Source organism: Coenobita brevimanus, chromosome 107 (assembly GCF_032717465.1).
Source record: "Coenobita brevimanus isolate Jiangsu-jjx chromosome 107, ASM3271746v2, whole genome shotgun sequence".
Lineage (NCBI taxonomy): Eukaryota > Metazoa > Arthropoda > Malacostraca > Decapoda > Coenobitidae > Coenobita > Coenobita brevimanus.
Genome location: NC_137060.1, coordinates 28487448 through 28508447, shown reverse-complemented (window position 1 = coordinate 28508447; position 21000 = coordinate 28487448). Strand labels below are relative to the sequence as shown.

At 41.0% G+C, this 21000-nt stretch overlaps 1 protein-coding gene across 1 annotated transcript in view; it reads left to right on the top strand.

The window, feature by feature from the left end:
• LOC145416679 (uncharacterized) overlaps nucleotides 1-21000 on the top strand; it is a 176331-nt gene that overhangs the window by 63226 nt on the left and 92105 nt on the right. Inside the window, exon 5 of the mRNA XM_080285616.1 lies at nucleotides 6255-6337. Within this exon, the coding sequence (XP_080141742.1) occupies nucleotides 6255-6337 (83 nt within the window). The remainder of the gene's footprint in view (nucleotides 1-6254; nucleotides 6338-21000) is intronic.

Genomic DNA, 21000 nt, shown 5'->3' with positions numbered 1-21000 from the left:
GTAAAAAAAGGTCTGGAACCACTACTTGAAATTTATCAAAATTCTTCTTCAGAATTGTTCTGAAGGAGAATTTTTTGTGGACCTGAATGGATATGTCAGAAGGCAAGGTTGGGGATTCCCTGTAGTCCATAGTGGTCGTGGTTATGGTGCCAAAAGTAATGAAGGAGAATGGATACTAGAATTTTTGGCTGCCTCAGACATGGTAGTGTGTAACAGTTCATGTAAAAAGTTGGACAGTAGACTGTTAACTTTCAGGTTAGGTGGTAACAAAAGCCAGATAGCTTGATCTTGGTAGGAGAAGGGATAGGAAGTTGCATAGGGATGCGATAGTTGTTCCTGATGAGGATTGTGTGCCACAACACAAACTATGGCTTTTTGTTATGGGAATCAGTTGTGAAGAAAATAATTTTGGCAGGCAGAGAAAGATGCTGAAATTAGAAAACAGAGAGGCAGAAGAAGCATTCCTAACTGAGCTGCAGCTGGGGAAGGGGGGAACTAATGAAATTACTGTGTATAGTAATGATACTGAATGTTGAGGTTTTCTAAATCAGAATCTATGATAGGTTGCACTTGTAGTCTGTGGCTGGACAAAGGGAACCCCCCAAGCTCCTAAACATAGGCCTTGGTGGATGAATAAAGAAATGGAAGCAGCAATTAGGAAAATGAGGAGGGGGTTTAATGAATGGAAGAAAAGTAGAAATGGGAGTAGTAGCAGTAGTAGTTGTTCCCTAGGCAGTCTTGCCGAACAGCCCCGAGTCCCTTAGGAAGTCCATGGCCGAGACCGGGCTTTCCCACAGAGCTCTCAAAGAGTGTATGTTGTGTTGTTGGCGTAGGTGATTGTGTGCAATTTTTTTCATAATGTGCTTAACAGTATGAGGTGCTGTGTTGCATCCTGGACAGGCATCAGTGACGGAGTCATCCAGCCTCTTTTGGTAGCTTAAGAGGGCTGGATGGTGCCCACATCTCAGCCTGGCCAGGTGGACCCTGTCCTCACGAGGAAGATAGGATTCAGAAGGGTGGATGTCAGGAGGCCGTGCATGCAGCTGTGTGTTGTCTTTAAGTGACTGAATGGAGTGGCGAGTGATCTGAGTGTGGATATGCTTCTGGAAGCTGGTCTGAGGTGGGCGAGGGGGTAGAGATGGCAGTATTTATGAATGGTATCGTAAGCCGGGTGTTGATTTGATGTTCCTTGGTGTGGGTGGATGTGCTGCCTTGTACTGTACAGTAGTGGATGTTGTGGGTTTGTGGAGGCTGCAGCAAGAAACTGGGTGCCTTTCAGGTCTAGGTGATCCTTGACTTTGAGGACTTTGGTTTCTTGATGTAGGTGGTCTGTGGGTGTAGTAGCTGTGCAGCCTGTGATTATTTTTAGGGCCTTGTTCTGTATGGTCTGTAGAGTGTTGTAGTGTGTTTTGGTAAGGTTAGAAGCCTAGGCAGGGCTTGCATAATTCATCACTGAACGTAAGTATTGTTTGTATACTGTGGTGGTGGTTTCTTTGTTGTGTCCGAATGTTGTATGGGCAAGTGACCTCAAAGCATTGAGTCTTGGTGTTATTTTATTTTTAATGTTTGTGATGTGTTGTTTAAATGACATTGATGTATGTTACACCAAGGATTTTGGGTGTGTGTGTGTGTAGTAGGGGAGTGTTGTTTATGGTAAGGTGTGGGATGTGACTGTGTTCTGCTGTCCAGTTTGTGAGAAGAGTCACTGTAGCTTTGGCTGGGGCTATTTTGAGCCTGTTTGTGGTGAACCATTCGTGTAGTGTGTTGAGGTAAGGTTGAATGATGTGTGCAGCTGTGTTTGCATTTTGGTGTGTACATGTAAGTGTTATATCATCTGCATAGGAAGCTATGTGTATCTGGTGTGTGGGGTGTGGGTACGTCGTGCATGTATAGATTAAAGAGTGTAGGGGACAAAACAGATCTTTGGGGGATGCCGTTTGCGAAGTTTCTGATGTTAGAAGACTGACCGGCAAATGTTACGTGTGCACATGTGCCTGCTAAGTAGTTTGCCAGTCATCTTTTTGTGTTATTGTGCATGTTTGTGTTGAGTATTTTGTTTGTGAGGTTGTGGGGGGGATGGCATCAAAAGCTTTGCTAATGTCTAGTGTGACTAGGAGTGTTCTGTGTGGTGGCCTAGCTAAATTCATTCCATCAAAAACTCTCTGTGTAAGGTCTGTAAGAAGGGTGTTTGTGGAGTGTAGTGGCCTAAAGCCATGTTGTGACTGGGCTAGGGGAATGTGAGGTGTGACTAGTTGTAGTATCAGTCGTTCAGTGACTTTAGAGGGGGTGCAGAGGAGTGTGATGGGGTGATGTGAGGAGGGTAACGTGGGGTCTTTGTTGGGTTTAGGGATAGTGATGATATTGCCATGCTTCCAGATGTTGGGTATTATGTTGTGTGAGTAGCTGTAGTTTGATATGTTGGTGAGTGCTTGTATGCCTTGTGGTCCTAGGTGTTTAAGGTGAATGTTGCTTATGTTGTCTGGTCCACAGGCTGATGAGTGCTTGAGGTTGTTAATGATGTGCTTCGTCTGGTTGTAAGTGAAAGGTGCGTAGTCTGGGTCTGTGAGGAACTGTCTCTGACGTCTGATGATACGTCAGTCTTCCGGATGGGGGGTTAGATGGCTGACTTGTGAAAAGTGATTGATGAGAGTGTTTGCTTTTGTTTGTTTGAGGGTATGGTGTCTGTTGTTGTGATGGCAGCGTGTGATTGTGTGGGAGTTGTGCCTGATGGCTGAGCCTTGGGCTTGGACTGAGGTATATAGGGCAAAGACCAAGGCACAGAAATAAATATCTGTCTGGTTTTATGGTCTCAGAGGGAGTTGAGATATTAAAAATGACAAAATGTGTACTAGAAGGAAAACTCAGGAAATGGTCCGTGAACAACCAGTGGGGGATGATGTTGGAATGTTTGCAGTTGCAAGTGAAGACTTAAAGAGAGTGTTACATGAATACTGTAGTCATGCTGAATGAGGAATTTGACTCAGACAGGAAGGCACTTGGCAGCGGATAACGAGTGCACTGTCCCCCATAAGTGATTAAAGAAGAAGCTGTTAAAGTTGCAGTTGTTAGGATGACGATGGGTAAAGTTACTGATGCCTCAGAAAGCTCTTGGTAATTTTGGTGTGAAATTCATAACGAGTTAATAACTGAAGTTGTAACAGACGAAACCGTATCAGAAGATGGCCTGAGGGGTATGTTGTCATTGTGTTTAAAGGTAAAGGTGACATAATAGAGAGGTAATTACAGAGGGTCGAAGTTGTTAGGTAAGATCTTGAAAGTTGTTAAAGGGTACTTGAGACCATGGTAAGAAAGGAATCTCATGTATCTGTTGCCAGATGCCATAATCCCATAAGGGGTGGCCACAAACTAAGTGCCTCCATTTTACCCTCTCCCCTGCCATTTCACTGCCCTGCTCCCAACTCACACCTCCCTCTCTTATATACTTCTCCACTCCATCCCTCCATCCCATCCGTGGCCACCCCATCCCTCTGCCTCCCACCACCTCATTCACATACACTGTCATCATTAGTCTCTCACTCTCCATCCTCTCCACATGGCCAAACCACCAATGAATTTCTCCTAACGCTTTTTATCACATCTACATCCACACTACGTGCTCTTTCACTTCCTCATTTGTTAGTCTGCCTTTCCATGTAACGCCACATGCTCCTCTCAAGTAACTCATTTTCACTGCTCTTACTCTTGACTTGTGTCCTTTTGACAAGAAGTGAGTCCAAATTAACTGAAGTTTGGTTTTATGCCAGGAAGATGCATGGCTGGTGTAGTATTAATTGTCTGATAGTCGCAAGAGAAATACCTTACAAAAATAGGAAACTGTAGCTATTATTTATTTGTGGATTTGGAGAAGGCATTTGATATCGTCTTGAGGGTGGTAGTTAAAGGGGTTGTAAGAAAAGTTTCTGAATGTGTTGTCAGGTAGGTGATGAAAATGTGCAAAGGGGCCGCTGTATCTGAGAGTGAGTGTAGATTTAAGCAAGGCGTTCTTGGTCAGTGTTGGTGTGCGTCAGGGTTCTGTGCTGATTCCCTTGGTTTTCATCTTGGCACTTGAGGCACCATCAAGAGAGTTTAGAAGTGGGCTACCTTGGACTGTTATATATACTGACGAAGTTTGATTGCTGTAGGCATAATTTTGATTGCTATAGGCATACAAGAGGCCAGGGAGAAGTTTGAGATGTGGAGGGAGAGTTTGGAAACATAGGGACAGAAAGTTAACACTGGCAAGATAAAGGTCATGGTCAGTAGTTGAGCAGACCTATCAACTGCAGGCAAGCAAATGCCCTTGTGGGTCACCCTATTCCATGAACTGGTATTTCCTTGTGGCAGTTAGTGTCTCACCACAGCAAGGCACAGGGAAGAGTGTGGAGGTTTGGCTCCTGTGATGGACACCATATTTGTGTGTCTCCACCCAGTTAACAGGAGCAACATAGTAGGCTCCACATCACCTTGTTATTTGGCTATATGTATACCGACCAGAATTGTAAATGAGTTACAGGAAACAGGTTTGTCATTAAATGTTGAGCCACCTGAAGTGGAACGAAGAGTAATAAGAAGTGGCAGGAGGATGGTAAAAACAGAAAGAGAAGAAGATAGTCATACAGAAATAGATCATTGTAAAGGTGAAAGAATAAGACCGGTAGATCTGTGGCCATGTATTGTATATGAAAGTTATGTAGGGTGGAATTCTGTTCTGTGTACACTTTGTAACAGAAATCCAGAAGAGATGTAATGGTGTTATAGATAGATATGTGAGAAATTATCTGTGTGCATTTTGAAAGGGTTCATGGGCTATTGATGGCACAGTGGAAAATGTTATTTAAGATGACAACCACTTGGAGTGTGTGAAGGAGTTCTGTTGTCTGGGAGACATGCTGAGTGCAGAAGGAGGTGCAGAGGATAGTTCCATTGCTAGAATGAGAAGTAGATCGGAGAATTTAAAGAAACGTTGCCTCTCTTGACTGTGAAGGGGCTCTTATTATGTGCTTGTTGTAGCTATTGAGTACAAAATGTGCAATTTATTTTGTTTAGGATAGCTGCTTTCTACAGAAATGAGAAATGCTATGCTATCATAACAGATATTAGAGAAGTTATGAAGATTGATAGGTTAAGATGGTTTGGATGTGTTGAGAGGAAGGTGGAAGATGGCTGCTAAGGAGGGTCACAGGTAGAAACATGGAAATTAGGATGCCCAGAGACAGACCAAGGAAGTTGGAAGTTTTGCTTTGAGACCTCCAGGCTAGAAGTTTGAATTGGGAAATGGTGTAAGATCATAACATGTAGAGTTACCATCAAGTGAAAAGGCTTAAACAAGCTAACATGGTCAGTGGTTGTGTTAATTTCTTGGCAATAGGGCATTGGATCTCTATTGGACCAGCATTAATGTAGAGGCTCAGGGTTAGGCTACTCAGTTCTCATATTGAGGGCAAGAACAACCACTTTAAGTCTGAGTTACATTATGTGAGTTGTGGTAGGTGGGGGCACTCACCATCCACTCACTTGATGTAGTGCTGCTCGGGTGTCTGCCCTTTCCTCTCCTTCATCCTTCTTTCCTTCCATCTTCTGTCTTTCTTTCCTTCATTTTTCCCTTGTTCTTCTGCCTACAGGTGACTTTACACTCCCTCTTCTGTCTATCTTTCCTTCATTCTTTCCTCTTCCTTCTGCCCATGAGTGACTCTACACTGAGTGACAAGCCAAATGGTTTCCTGTACACCAGGAAATCATTAACTACGTTGGGTGGTAACCATATAACCAAATTTTGGCGCCTGGTGGTTTAGTAGGTAATTATCGCACTCCAATCGGATTGAGCCAGTGAAGGTTTATATCCAAGGGATGGTTGGGGTTGATTGCTCATGTAATGCCACTCAGGGATGAGTGAGGCTGGTCAGTCTCATCTTAAATGTTGGGACCATCTGCCTAGCCCCGGGCTCCAACGCTCCTCATGGGGGAATGTAGGATTGGATGATGAATGGATGGATGGCATTATGTGAGCAATAAAGCCTAACTACTTGTTGGATTTAAGCTCTTTATGAGTCGGAACAGATTGGAGTACTACATTACTTCCCTTCCATATGCCATTTTTTTTTTTTTTAATGGCACTATATTCTAGTGTTAATCTCTTTTTGCTGCTCAGCATCAAGGAGAGATGACAGTTTTAGGCATAGTTAAAGTGAACAGAGTAAGGTGGTGTTGTGCACCAATATAGATTTATCACTGCATAGCACTTATTATTGTTGCAGGAAAGCACTCGTCGGCTCAGCATTAGGAAGCCTTTCAATCAGTACATTGCCTACTCATCAGATGAGGAACTTGAAGATTGGCGGTGAGTACAGCAATTATATTTTTAGTTCAGTTGCTTAACCGCTTCAGTCTGTAGACATATTGTTTATTTGTTTATCTTGAGACAATTTTATTCAACTTGGGAGAGACCTCTTGTATTGCAGAGGTTGTTGAAAGCTGTATCTGACATCATCAGTTTGAGAAGAACCTCATTATCTGAGTAAGAATGTCTGGTGGTTGCAAGAATAAAGTAAATAAGACATTCCAAAGTGAAGGGGTTAAGCTGTTTTATGTTTGATGATTACAAGTATCTGGTATCTTTTCAGTACTCACTATTAAAGTACAGTATATCCAAGAAAGGTGAGTATCAGATGTTCATTGTTACAGGTTGGATGTGGTGCATGAAGGTAAGTGGTATGCGTGAGATAGTAGAAGTAAAGTGTTCAGAAGTAAAAACATGAGTAATGGAGAGAGGGATGGCATTGGTAATGAATGGTGAAGGATGGAATATCTCAAATTTGTTGTATGCTGATGATGCAGTTCTACCGGTACTTGCAAATACCGGACAAGAACTTAGTAGGCTAGTGCAGAGTTTTGCTGATGTCTGTGAACGTCGTGCGTTGAGAGTAAATGCAGGAAAGAGTAAAGTAATGGTTATTGAGAGAGAACGTGATTCTCAGTGCGATGTTACAGTGCATGACGAGTGACTGGAATTGGTGAGAGAGTTCAAATACCTAGGTACAGTGATAGAAAAGAGAGGAAAATATGCAAAAGAAGTGGAAAGTAGAGTGACACAAGGAAGAAAATTATCTGGTGCAATGAAGGCCTTGATAAGGAACAGAGGCTTGAGTGTTGCAGCAGCAGAAGGCTTACATGGAGTGTTAGTGCCGGCTTCAACTTATGGATGTGAGACTGTGGTGTGGCATGAAAATGAAAAGAGTATGAACAGGTAGGTGGGGAGCGCTCACCATGCACTCATTCGATTTAGTGCTGCTCTCGGGTGTCTGTCCTTTCCTCTCCTCCATCATTCTTTCCTTCCATCCTCTTCTGTCTTCCTTTTCTTCATTTTTTCCTTGTCCTTCTGCTTGTGGGTGACTTTACACTCCCTCTTCTGTCTTACTTTCCTTCATTCTTCCCTCTTCCTTCTGCCTGTTGGTGACTACACTGAGTGACAAGCCAAATGGTTTCCTGTACACCAGGAAACCATTTACTACACTGGGTGGTAACCATATAACCAAATTTTGGCGCCTGGTGGTTTAGTGGATAATTATCGCGCTCCGGTCGGATTGAGCCGGTGAAGGTTTATATCCAAGAGATGGTTGGGGTTGATTGCCTCTCAGGGATGAGTGAGGCTGGTTACTCTCATCTTAAATGTTGGGACCAACTGCCTATGTTCCTCATGGGGCAATGTAGGATTGGATAATGGATGGATGGATGAATTATATACATGTGGTCAGACTGTGTTCATTGTGAGGATGCAACATTTTTGTCCTGACTGAAGAGGATTAAGTTGAGTCAGAGCTGTTGTAACCCTCCAGTAAATAGCTTCACTATGTATGATTCATCCACTTGGACACGTCACATCATGGTGAAACAAGAAATACATTTTTTTTTTTTTTTTTTTTTTTTGGGGGGGGGGATTAAACACCCGAAATGGTAGAGGGATTGTTAAATGTTCATTGAATAGTTATGTAAATCAGGCAGAAATAGAATGAGTTTTTTTATTTTATTTTTTTCCCAAATGGATTAGGATGGGCTATGTTAGAGTGTTTGATTCTGATGATTCAACCATTAAACAGTCTGTCTCAGGTATTAACTCTTTGGATCATATCATTTCGTCCTCGGAGCAGTTGAAACAAGTGTCCAAATTCATATTTTACAAGAGGAATCAGGTCTGCGTGTGTTAGGGCTCTAACTGTAGAAAAAGCTTTGACCTTTTTATCACGGTTGGTAGCTGTGCACAATATTGCGGCCGTTCTGATACTATCATCAAGGTCAAGGTCAATTGAGTGATAAGAAACCTTCCCCAAGTGGGTGATGGGCTTCAGTCATGGGGTCATTCTTGTTGGATTTGTGTTTTGTGATGAATATCAGTTAGTGAATGACTGCAATAATGTTTGTGTCAGTATTGAGCAGTAGGCAGTCTGATACAATGTACTGTATGCTCATCTTCAGGGGAGAGGGACAAACGTTTTTAATGTTGGTCTGAGCCATGTAAAGAAAATTGTTCATGGCATACAAGCCGTCTGAAGGAATCAGTTGAAGACATGATTGTCACTGTTAGGTGAAGTTACCGCTACTTCTTCGTATCGCATGACGGAGGTGCCAGTATCTCATTATCACCACGTCACTGTCAAAAGGTGTTTGGATGGAACAGGTTTCTTATATTGTTTCACATGGGAAAAGATATACACGCCATATTTACATATTAGGTTTGAGCTCCCATCGTCTACTCACTAGATGTAGTGGTGTCTTTAGGTGATTACTTTGAGTGACAAGCCAAATGATTTCTTGTAAACTAGAAGAGCATTTACTATACTGGGTGGTAACCATATGACCCCTAGTGATTTCCTTAGTTAAGGCGTTCCGATGGTTTAGCCTGTAAGGATTTTCATCTACTATGTCACATGGGCAAGTGAAGATGGTCATCTTTGCCTATAATATCGAGACTACATAGCCTAGCCCCGGGCTCCTGTGCTCCTGATGTTGAATGATGGTTGGATGGATGGTTTACATTTTGCTGAATGCTAATATTCAGTAACTAGCAATATGGAAAGATTTGATCTGTTCTCTTGATAAGCCTTTTGTCACGTGCTGTACTGAAACATCATCGAGTTTTCATTTATCTCAGAAGTAGCATCCTATTCTTAATACAGTATTAAGGCCATAAACGTGAGATCAACAGCCTTACCCTACTCAGTGCTAGTGGCTGCTGTTGTCAAGGGGAAGACCCACAAGTCGAGAGTTTGATGACCGTCAGGGTAGTCACATTGCACGGAATATAATATATATATATATATATATATATATATATATATATATATATATATATATATATATATATATATATATATATATATATATATATATATATATATATATATATATATATATATATATATAATAGAGATAAATGTTTGTTAGAGGTTATTGTATGCAGATATGTGAAAACATAGTAGAGCTTGAGAAATATGCGATAATAATGCACTTTCAAATACCCTATTACCGGTACGCAGTTACGATAATGTGATTAAAAAATTACGATAATGGAAAACAAGTATTCCTTTCAGTACAGTGACATCTTTATGTATTTTATTCTGGCCATCACCAAACAACTTTATTTAGCTTTGTAGACTCATTTGCCCATTTACTGCTTAGGGGGGATCTCCAACACTGCATATGAAGTGCGACATTATCTTGTTAACTAAATGAAAAGAAACGTTCTCGGGCAGTTGGAGTTGAACGCCTGTCATCCCTACACAGCATCTCATACCTACGGTGCATTAGGAAGTTACAGGGCTTGTCCAAGGGTGGCCGAGATAGGTAAAAATAGTACCCCCTATCCCCCAGCCCTCCCTCGCTCCCTGCCTCGCTTAGTACATCCCCTACTGTCTCAAAGCGTCTCTCCCAGTCCCTCCTTTTTCCCGCGTCTACCTGTTTTGTCCTTGTCCCATCTTCCTGACAATTTTCTATCATCCTCCATTATTCCTTTTCATCTCCTGTTAAAGCTTTCAGTAGGACCTAGGGGATTGATATTCAGTACATCTTCCATAAACTGAATAAACTCTCTGGCGGTAAGATTTTAATTGAACGAAAGGGGATAATTCACATCATTCTCTCTCTCTCTCTCTCTCTCTCTCTCTCTCTCTCTCTCTCTAGCCTTTGATACGACGAGTCATTTACGTCTTTTTCGTTAATACCATCCTTTTATGTCCAGTATATAATTCCCCCGCATTTTATCTTCCCTATTCCTCTCTTTATTCTTGTTCTTTCTTCAGTTTGTTTATCTTTCATTCGTTTCTTCGAGTCAGTTGCCCGTATTTTCTTCGGTTTTACTCATTTATGCCCATTATGTTATTCTATCATTCCCTGTCTTCCTCATTCCCCTCCCCATCATCATTTTATTTTGTTTCTTGTTCATTTTCATGCATTGGGTTTTACAGGAAACGGGTAAAAAGGAAAAAAATCCTCCCCGCTTTTATGTTATATCACCCTTCTCTTATCTTCCCCATTCTCCATCCAACCACCCTTTTATCTTTCCTCCACTGCTTCCCCTCTCGGCCCCACCCGTTTTCACCCCAGCGCCTAACATCCCCTCCCACCCCTTCCTTTCCTCTCCCTGTCTTCACCCCCTGTATGCACCCTTGGAGTTTCTGTGTATCTTATTATGGCGAACTTATGTGAATTGTTGCCAGCGTTCGTTTTGATATGAGACTTGTAAGGAATGTTTTGTTGATATGTTGCCGGTATTAAATTTGTTCAGTCACCCATAATTTGTGATACCGTGTTAGGTGAAGATGCCAGCTAGGAATGTGGCAGTGTCTGGCAATGCGACACATGTACACGAGTTACACCCCGATAATAAGAACTAGCCTAATTTCTTGGCTGTTTTAGAGTTGACACATATATTAGAGGCTTTATATGTTTTGTACCTCCAAGTGTATGTTTACGGTAAGAGATATTGGTGTATGATTTTGTGAGTGGTAGTGGAGTGATGTTATAGGGGTCGCTGTGTTTCCCGCCTTGGCTCCCTGGCTGGTGGATGAACGTAGCTCTTCAGTCGAGGCTGGTGCTAGCGTTATGTACTGCGCAGCCTCATTGCTCTTCACAATCGTTGTTCTGTGCAAATTGCAACATTTATAGCAGTGACAAGTGAATTGCGTAAGTAAGCCTAGTTAAAAAGTGAATTAAGTGAGATATACCGAACAACAAAATTCTTGAACTCACGACTACGGTGGACTAACAGAAAAGGAAATTCCCAACTGAGCTCTGAATTTCATATGGGGCAAATAATATAGGGGTGGTGCTGGCAGCCTCCGTGGTTGAAGCGGATCTAGCCGGCATCAACGAGGTATTAGAATGAGAAGTAAATTTGGACGTGACTCCGCTTGGCTGAGATTCTTCACTAGTGAACTATGTTGTGAAACTTATTGTAGTGCTTTGAGGTTCAATTATCTTGAGTTGATTGGTAGATTTATCTGTGCCCGTTTCGACTTTGTTCTACAAGGTACGGGATGTGTGGTTTGTATGGTTATAATTTTTCTTCATTAGTTTTAATTGGTGCTAACGCTAGCGCACTCAGGCATTAGACTGGTGGAATGTCGGTCGTTAAGTTTTTATTATTTCTAGGAGAGAGAGAGAGTCTGCTCGTAGCATCACAACAAATCTAGTTTCCCCATAGCGTGTAATATTTATTGCAAAGAGGTGGATAATGTCCGAAAAAAAAAAAAAAAATTGTCCGAGTAGTCAAATACCATTCACCTTTACTTAATTTATTAGGTCTCCAACTTACCCCTGAACTTTATTAGCTGCATTCATATGAAATATTTAACTACATTCCTTAATTGTTCTGGGAGATGGAGCCGTGAATTTCAAAGCCAATTATAAGAAAAACAAACCTCTTACATTCTTCTGCTGCCAACTCGTAAAAAATGGTTTCTGTCTTGGTTTGGACGTTTGTTGAAGTTGGTGAAATAGTATTGTCAGATCAAACATGATGTGGAGGGAGTGATAATTGAAATGAGGTGGTTGGTGGGGAGGGAGGGAGAGGATAGGAGGATAAAGTGGTATGTAGGTAAAGACGCAAAGGGGTTGAAGGTGGAGAGAGGAAGACAGGGGAGGTATGGAGATGACGGTGAAGGGAGGGAGATAGGAGGAGATGACGAAAAGACAAAATTGACAGAAGTGAGAGATTAGAAGTGGAGGAAGGGGGTGAGAGATAAGGAAAGGGGCGGAGGGAGGAGGGTGAGACATGAGGAAAGGAGAGAGATTGCGGTGTCATTAGGGGAGAGGAGTTCAAAGATCAACGGGCCGGAATGCTGATGGCTGCGATTTTTCATTTATTTGCTGTTCATTTTTCATTCATTTGTGGCTTGAGTTCATGTTGTAGAGTGAGAATTGTTCGGATTATTAAAGTGTGGATGGAACGTGGGCTTTTATATATAATCTTTTGTTGGTTATTAAGTTGTGGTTTGAGTTGTGTAGGATGAGTATGATACTGAGTACGTTTGTGTGTGTGTGTGTGTGTGTGTCAGCGCTGGACATTGATGATAGTAATACATTATTGTCCTGTTTAGTTTCTTTACAGTCTCTCTCTCTCTCTCTCTCTCTCTCTCTCTATCTCTCTCATTGTCTTATAATTCCTCCTTTCACTCCATCTCCCCAGACTTTTTGATTGTGATGTGGTATGATGTCAGTTTATTTAGTTCACCGAAGGACGTGATAACTCCATTTCCTTGTCTTTTCAGTAGTGCGCCTTTTTTTTTTTTTTTTTTCTTATTTTTATTCCGGTATCAAGGTGCTTCATACTTATCTCCCTGGTGATGTAACTTTATCAGCGTTACTGAGGAAAGGCGCGGTGAAATGTGATGCGTTTCATGTCAGTTGCACGTGCTCAGGCCATGGGTATGTCAGACAAGCATGGCATGTGTCAAAATGTACGTATTTGTTTGCATGGCACGTATGTGTTTCGATTTTATTGTAAAGGAAGTTATTGTGTTTATTTAGGAATGAGCATAGAGTAATATCAGCCCCCCCCCCCTCACATGCACACAAAGTTTCATCGTAGATATATTTCTTCCACGTATGCGTGTTGCCTGATGTTTCTGGACATGTGTTTATGTCGTTTGTGTCGAGTAATTGTTTACTTGCAGAGCCAGAGAGAGAGAGAGGCCACATGCTGGTGAGGTCATTGACAGCATTACTGTTTTTCCTGCAGAGTTGCGATGACTAGACAGTGAAGAGTAATTTTGTTAACGATTCATGCACACCGTTTTGTTATGTGTGTCTATGAGATTGAGAGAAGTTTATCTCTTTGGCTTCGGCTTTGTCTTCTTTACTAAATAAAACCTTTATTATCCATAATATATGAAAGCCTTCGTTGGACAGACGTTGATAGGTGTTTTGTTGTTCAACCACTTCCGTACGTGAGTCTCCCCGAACTAAGTAAAATCAGTATTTCTTCATATAAGTAGACCGAGGAAATCGTCTGCTGATAGTAAGAATATTAAAAAATAAAATTAGGGATAAGCCTAATCTACACCGATGATGTGCTGAGATACGGGTCGGACCACCAGGGTAGATGGGTGAATTTTATAACCCCCTAGTGTTGTAATGTCAATTTAACCTTACCTCCTTGAATCTCGTGGCATAATTTGTTTGCTTGTTCTTGCTAACCATAGACTGTGTGTGTGTGTGTGTGTGTGTGTGTGTGCGTTTTGTAGGCTTGGAAAAGACTTTGGAACAGGAAGTATAGCCTTAACCAACCCATCCATTGCAAGAGATCATCTGGTGGTAGCCTGATAAAAAAAATATACTTCATCACGTTAAAATGTTATCTGTTGTAATGGAGTTTTTTTTTTTAAGTTTATATAGATTTTTAGTGATAAAGAGGAAGTAATGCAGTTATAATTTTTGTTCCCTCGGTGACTGAAAACTTCACTTTCACTGCGAGACGTCTTTCATGTGCTGAAGAATATAGTCTGACGATACATAAAGAATAAGAGAGAGAGAGAGAGAGAGAGAGAGATGGTAGTGAAAGGTTGACTACACCCAATCCTTTCACGTACAAGAATGTATAGATAAAGAGCCACACCATCAAGGCAGGTAAACGGTATTTCATAACTCTGGGATCAGTGACAAACGGTCAGTGCCGTCACGTATCTAACCTAATTTTATTATTATTATTATTATTATTATTATTATTATTATGCAGGAGGGTCAGACTACAAAAATTTCTCCCGCTCCCTTTTTCTACCTCTAAAAACCAACTCAGTACCCGGACGTTACTGGCAACTCACAGGAAAGGCAGGGAAAGAGTGTAGAAGCTTCCGTTGTCTCTTGTTCAACGTACATTAAAAAATCTTACTTATTTGAGGATATTGTTGATGATTAAGCTTGTTTGCGACTCGCCCCATTGCTATCGAAAGAGCAGAATTTACTATCGCTTTCAGTACGGTGAGTTATTTTCTTGCTGCAGTCACACGGTTTTATTTAGTGTGGGTAGAGTGGGAGCAACAACATCAGGTGGTGGGAACAGATATAGAGGGGAAAACGAAGAGAATGAGGGAGAGAGGGAAACATGAGGTAGAGGAAATGATGAGATAAAAAACGAGGGGTGAGATAAAGGCAGCCGGATGGTGGAGAGAGAGAGAGACTTGGAGGGACAGGGGGGTTTCGAAAACTGACCATAGGATATCCAGTTACGGTACGGACAGCCAGGCAGTGACTAAACAAACACACACACATACACGGTCACTCTCTCTCTCTCTCTCTCTCTCTCGTGTACCGGAACTGACGTCACATCCCGCAGGCGCTAGTCACATGGAACCACGAGTATCATGATCCCGTTAGAATACCTCTGTGCACCTTCAGTCATTCCACTTAACCCTCTGTACCATGACGCCTTGGATAATCTCCCTTCATGCAGACGATTTTACCTGCATGGATTTATTCTCCTTGACTTCAGACGATTTCACCTGCTTGGATTTATTACCGTTTATCTCCAGACGACTTCACCTGCGTGGATTTATTCTCCCTGATTCCAGACGATTACACCTACGTGGATTTACTACCATATACCTCCAGACAGCTTCACTTGCTTGGATTTATTCTCCCTGACCACACGATTTCACCGGGTTGGATTTACTCACTATCTCCAGACGACTTCAACGTGCTTAGATCTACTCCCCCTGACTCCAGATGCTTTGACCTTTTCTCTTTGACGATTGTATTAATTTTCGGTGTGACTTTTCGAATTTGGTTCTGTGTAACCTTTTGCTATGATGAATCCTTCCTAAAATCAGTAAGATTGTTTAGTGATTGCAAGAATTTATATTCATCTGATTAATAAAAGATACTGCTGTGATTGTAAATATGGAATTCTTCCTACCACTGAACGAGTTTATCCAGTTTACTGCTATGATGCCTACAAAATTTTTCTTGCCACCACTGGATTTTTTTTTTTTTTTTTTTTTTTTTTTTTCCCAGTTTAGGGTAGACACTGAAAATGTTAAGGAAGGGTAAATAATTTTTCTCAAGTATCATTGGTCCCTATATGATTGCCGATATGACAGAATGTGAGCTCTTTATATCCCAATTTGTTTCTTCTTTTTATTATTATTATTATTATTATTATCTTGCTGAGGAAAAGGTGCTTAAAATCCTTGTAAGCCCACGAGAAAACGACCCCTTATGTGTGGCTGGCTGGCGGGGTAGGGTGAGTTTCCACTTTATCTTGAGCCTTTTATCCTGTGCTGATAAGAGGGCTTTACCCCTGATAGCATGTGACACAGGAAATGTTAGTTGCAGGGTTGGTATTTGGCAGCATCAATAAATAATGGGTAACTGTCCGATTTTATGTGCTATTGACATATAATAATAATAATAATAATAATAATAATTATAATACCGGTAATAATAATAATAATAATAATAATAATAATAATAATCATAATAGGTGGAGCCATATAAGCGAAGAAATAGAGCAAGTCTTTTGCTTTATATATATATATATATGAAACTTTATCTTATATTTTCCTGATATTGATGATTGTCCGTGATTATGTGCCAAAAGTAAACTCTATTTATTTTTCTGAAGTACTGAAGCATCAACAATAAATTTGAATAAAAGATTGAACCCTTTTGACTGCCAGGATAAACTCATCTGCTATTGACAAAAATAAGACATATGGTGCCTTGTGTACCTGTATCAGCTTGGATTAGGTAATAGGTGTGTAGCCTATTGTATCAGTCTTGTTATCCATTATCAGCGATGGGGTAGGTTGGGTCTTTGGATTTTATATCGCAAACGCTTGTATAAGGGGTCGCCCATAAATTCCTGTGCATATATTTGTCACAGGAAGTATTTGTTTGTAGAATAATTTTGAAAATAATAAATTTAAGTGCACTCTGTATTTCTGAATGCTTGAAGGCTCCCCGTAATGGATAACATCGTGTGTGTCTATGAAGGGATATCTTGGTTTCGTAGTTTATTTCGATTTTGTCATATCCTGCGTGAATAGCGGGATTACCCGTGAAATTCTTATGGATTTATTTGCTGCAAGAAGTATTTATCCAAGTATTATAGATTTTTCCTGAATGGGACACCTGTACTCTGGTGTTTGGATTTTCTTTTATTTGTTTTTCCTTCAGTTCATATTCTGTTTAAAAAAAAGTACTATAATCTTGAAAATATACTTAGATATGTGTAACGTTTTGACTGATAGAGGCATCCCTTAGCTGGATCATACCGTCTGGCGTTGGTTAGATAAAAGTACCTAAATGTATAAATCAGATACGGATAGGTATGGTATGATGAGTACCATATGAGTCCCCTTCAGATGATAAGAGAGAGATCACAGCTATTGATACCTTAAACTTCTCAGTCCCATGACGTTTTTTTAAATTTCGTTCTTGCTGCCACCAAACTAAAAAAATAATTGTTTGGGGGTTGTATTTCACCCTGTTTGTTTCGCACGACATTCTAAATAAAATATCTTCCTTGCGTCCATAGAAGCGAATGGCTAACCCGTTAATCAGATGACATATTCTATTGGTTTGTTCTTGCAACCCCAATATGGGTTCATTAATCTAAGGGGAAATCTTAGAAGGGAAGGGGAGAGTGAGGTCTGTGATTCCCTAGCTCGTAATATCAAAAATTTAATAATTGTCGATGTATCAAAGCAGCAACAGCATCGGATTGGTTATTATACCCTTTTCACCCTAACTTGGCCTATATTTCGTCCTTGTGCTGTTTATTTCAGCTGGCATGTTGACAAAATAAGACAGTACTGTGGCTTCTTATCCATTCCATAGTACTTCTTCGTGATTAGCATGGTATTCCAGGACTGATCTCTTGCTACAACTTCGTAATCATGAAGGAGAGATGCCAAATTTAGGCCAAGTTGTAGTATAAGGGATATAGTCTTCTTTTTCCCACCTTTTGCCTTCTGTTTATCAGCGAAGGAAATCATTCGCTCCCAGCCTGAATAAAATACTGACCCCCTAGATAACAGGACAGATAACAAACGACGGTGTGGTCAGAAGATAAGGGTTGGGTTAATTAACTTGTTGAGGAAAAGGAGTCCATGTGATCTGTTATCGTGGATGAACATGATTTTGTTATGTAATTCTCTCTCTCTCTCTCTCTCTCTCTCTCTCTCTCTCTCTCTCTCTCTCTCTCTCACACACACACACACACACACACACACACACACACACACACACACACACACACAGACTACTGCCATATACTTGTATCTTCTCTGTCGATGGGCCTATATCTATCTAGCACCATAAAATAATTCACACACATACACTCTTGTCTTCTCCGGAATGTCGTGACAAGTTTTGACGTACTTTTTCATTGATTCTACACAATTTATCAACAAAAAGACCAACATTCTTTATTGACATCCTTAGTATTGTGCTTCCCCCGCGTTGTAACAAAACACCTGCATTGGGGTGATGATATTGATTTATTGAACACGACCAGGTGATGCAGACAAACCCTCCATGATAACCAGGTGTGTGAGGGAGGCAGATGTGTGAGAGAGGTAGGTGCGATGGAGGTGAGGAAGGGAGACAGGTGTGTGAGGGAGGGAGGCAGGTGTGTGATGGAGGTGAGGGAGGGAGACAGGTGTGTGATGGAGGTGAGGGAGGGAGTGAGGCAGGTGTGTGAGGGAGATGAGGGAGGGAGGCTGGTGTGTGATGGAGGTGAGGGAGACGTGTGAGGTAGGAGAGAGAGGTATGAGGCACAAGTAACTGGCTATTTTTAGGATGCGGAGACAAACTCGGTGGTATTTTAAGGTGCCGGTACTGGGCAAATCCAAACCAGTGCGAAGAGGTTAGTGTGAGGGTCGTTCCCAGTATTTGTACGAGTGGCCTTAATCACATAATAAATACCAGGTGGTGTAAGTGTAGAATGTCGCAGTTAAGGTTGTAGGAAATCGTTGGTAAAGACAGAGACTGTACAGGAAGTTTTGTCACCTTCAACTTTTCAGGATGATTACGTCCTTTAAACTGTATTCATGTTACGTCCATACTGTACGATTTTACTTTTCATTGGCGAAGCTGTATCTAATTCGTTCATTTGTAAAGGTTCATTCTGCAGTGAAAAGGTTGCGTGTAGAGATAACAATAATAAAATAAGTATGCACCATCGGATCGAAGGGATTAATCACTAAAAAAAAGTTGTAAGTTAGGAGAGTCTAACGTCGAAGTCGAAGGAAATTAGTGTTGATACGTAAATTGACTATTGAGGAATTGGTCACTTTTAGTAGCTTCAGTCCGATGGCGTATTTTTATTATCATTTTTGCTGCCTCCAGACGATTTTATTCACATTTGATAGACATTCCGACTGGAGAGGGTAGGTCTAACCATCCATAACTTCCTCTATGGGGCTCTTTCTTAAGTTGATTAAAATCGTCTGCTGAGTGTGTGTTTAAAAAATGTCATCGTAGTGAAGGGAATAAGCATGATTCCAAAGACCAGTCAGCCAACAAACAGAGGCTATTTCCAGATCAAACACTGGCTACTTCAAGGACACCCGCGCACAAAGAAACGTTGATCATTCTAGGTACTGGCTAAAAGTAGACGGTGTGAAATAGTGTGGGAGAACGTCCTACCCAGTATTTGACCTGGTGGCTGTAATCACACTGTAAATACAATATAACTTGTTAGCGGGGAGGCTCGGAAGTTGAAGTTTGAAGAAATTGAGGTTGAGGTCATCGGAATTTCTGGATGGAAGGTGAAGCTGAGGTTTTGAGGAATTGAGGTTGTGGGAAGTTAACGTTGAGGTAGGAAGAGAGCGCGTTTGTGAGGAGTCGAGGTTAAGGTTATTTGAGGTTGGAGGAAGTTGAGGTTGAGCTTTCGTTAAGCTGAAATTGTGGGAAGCTGAAGTTAATGGAGTTACTGACAACTCCTATAGGCAAAGGTTCTAGACTTGCTGACGCCAGGCGATTTTACTTGGCTTAAGAAAGAAACTGTTGAGGTGAAGGTGTTTATTTTTATGGTGCTGTGAGCTGTGTTGTAGAGAATATTGAAACACTTGATTTATAAATTGTTGCAACACATGAGTTTTATCAGTATTAGCTTCCGAAAAGCGAAATGTGAAGAATTGAGGCTATATTTAATGTTTCAGGTGTTAAAATATTTGGCTTGAGTTGTTATGTGCTTGCTGTGACGTAAAATAATGTGTGGAGGCTGGTAAATAGCTTGTCGGGGATGAGAGAGAGAGAGAGAGAGTCGTGTGTAGGGTTAGTGTGTTGTGTTGTTTTTTGTGTTTATTGCATTCCTGGGCATTAAGAGGGGTGTAAATGTTTAGCTAAGTTAGTGTGTTTAGATGATAGGAACGTGCTGGGGTAGGCAGAATGCTGTGATTGGTAGGCTAGGATGTGGGTACATAGGTTTGTAAGTTGTTTGGTTAATTAGTAGAATGGTTGGTTGTTAACAGTAAGTAAATTGTTTGGTTGGCTGTTGTAATGGGTAGATAGGGTGGAAGGGTAATAGTAGGTTGAATGATTTGTTAGTTTGGTGTGTAGGGATTTTTTTTTTTTTAATGGTGGGTAGGTTGGTTGCTTAGTGTGGAGGTAGGCAGGTTGGTTTGTATGCTAGGTAGATTGGATTGTTTGTAGAATGGATAGGTAGGTAGGCATGCTTATAGGATGGGGAAGGCCATTGGTCATGTAAGTGGGAAGAATATTAACCCATTCGCTGGCTGGGGTTTCCATTACCTGAATTTAGTATCCTTTTGAGTACCACCGGCTAGTTAGATATTCCATTCATGCTACTGCCACGCGAGTTTATTCAGCTTGTCTCCATTAACCTTGTAGCTGCATTAAGTGATCCCTTGAGTGCCACTGATAAATTGTTTTATTCATATTTCTGCCACACTATTTTAGTCACCGTAGGGCTTCACTGATCCTTTGGGCATCACCTACTACATGGTTATTTTATTCTGTTTGGCGGCTGACGATTTTATTCAGCGTAGGAGTGGCTAAAATGGGTAAATCGTGTGGCATAATATCGAATAGAATCCCTAAGTTTATCTCAGTCACTGGAAGGGTTAAGCACTTTAATACGATGACTTTTTATTCGTTTCTCAGTTTTATTCAACTCTGGTGAGGCTTTTCGAATTGAAGGAGGTTAATTACATTCTTCAGTAACCTTTTTTTTTTTTTTCCAGAAAGGGGCTGAATTTAATCGTGTGGGAACAGCAAGAAGAAAATAATAATAATAATAATAATAATAATCGCAATGGAGGAACAATTGCAGTAGGGCAGAACAAATGGATGGAGGAGTAGGGTAGGTGGGTAGTTTTATAAATGTTTTTAGAATAGTTTAAGTAATTTAGGTTGTTAGATTAGTGGAAGGGTAGATTATGGGTGGAGATGTATAGTTAATTATCTGGCTACTAGTGGTGGTGGTGGGTAGATTAGGACAGCACATACCGGTAGCTCTTGCTTGTGGATATGTTGGGATGATTT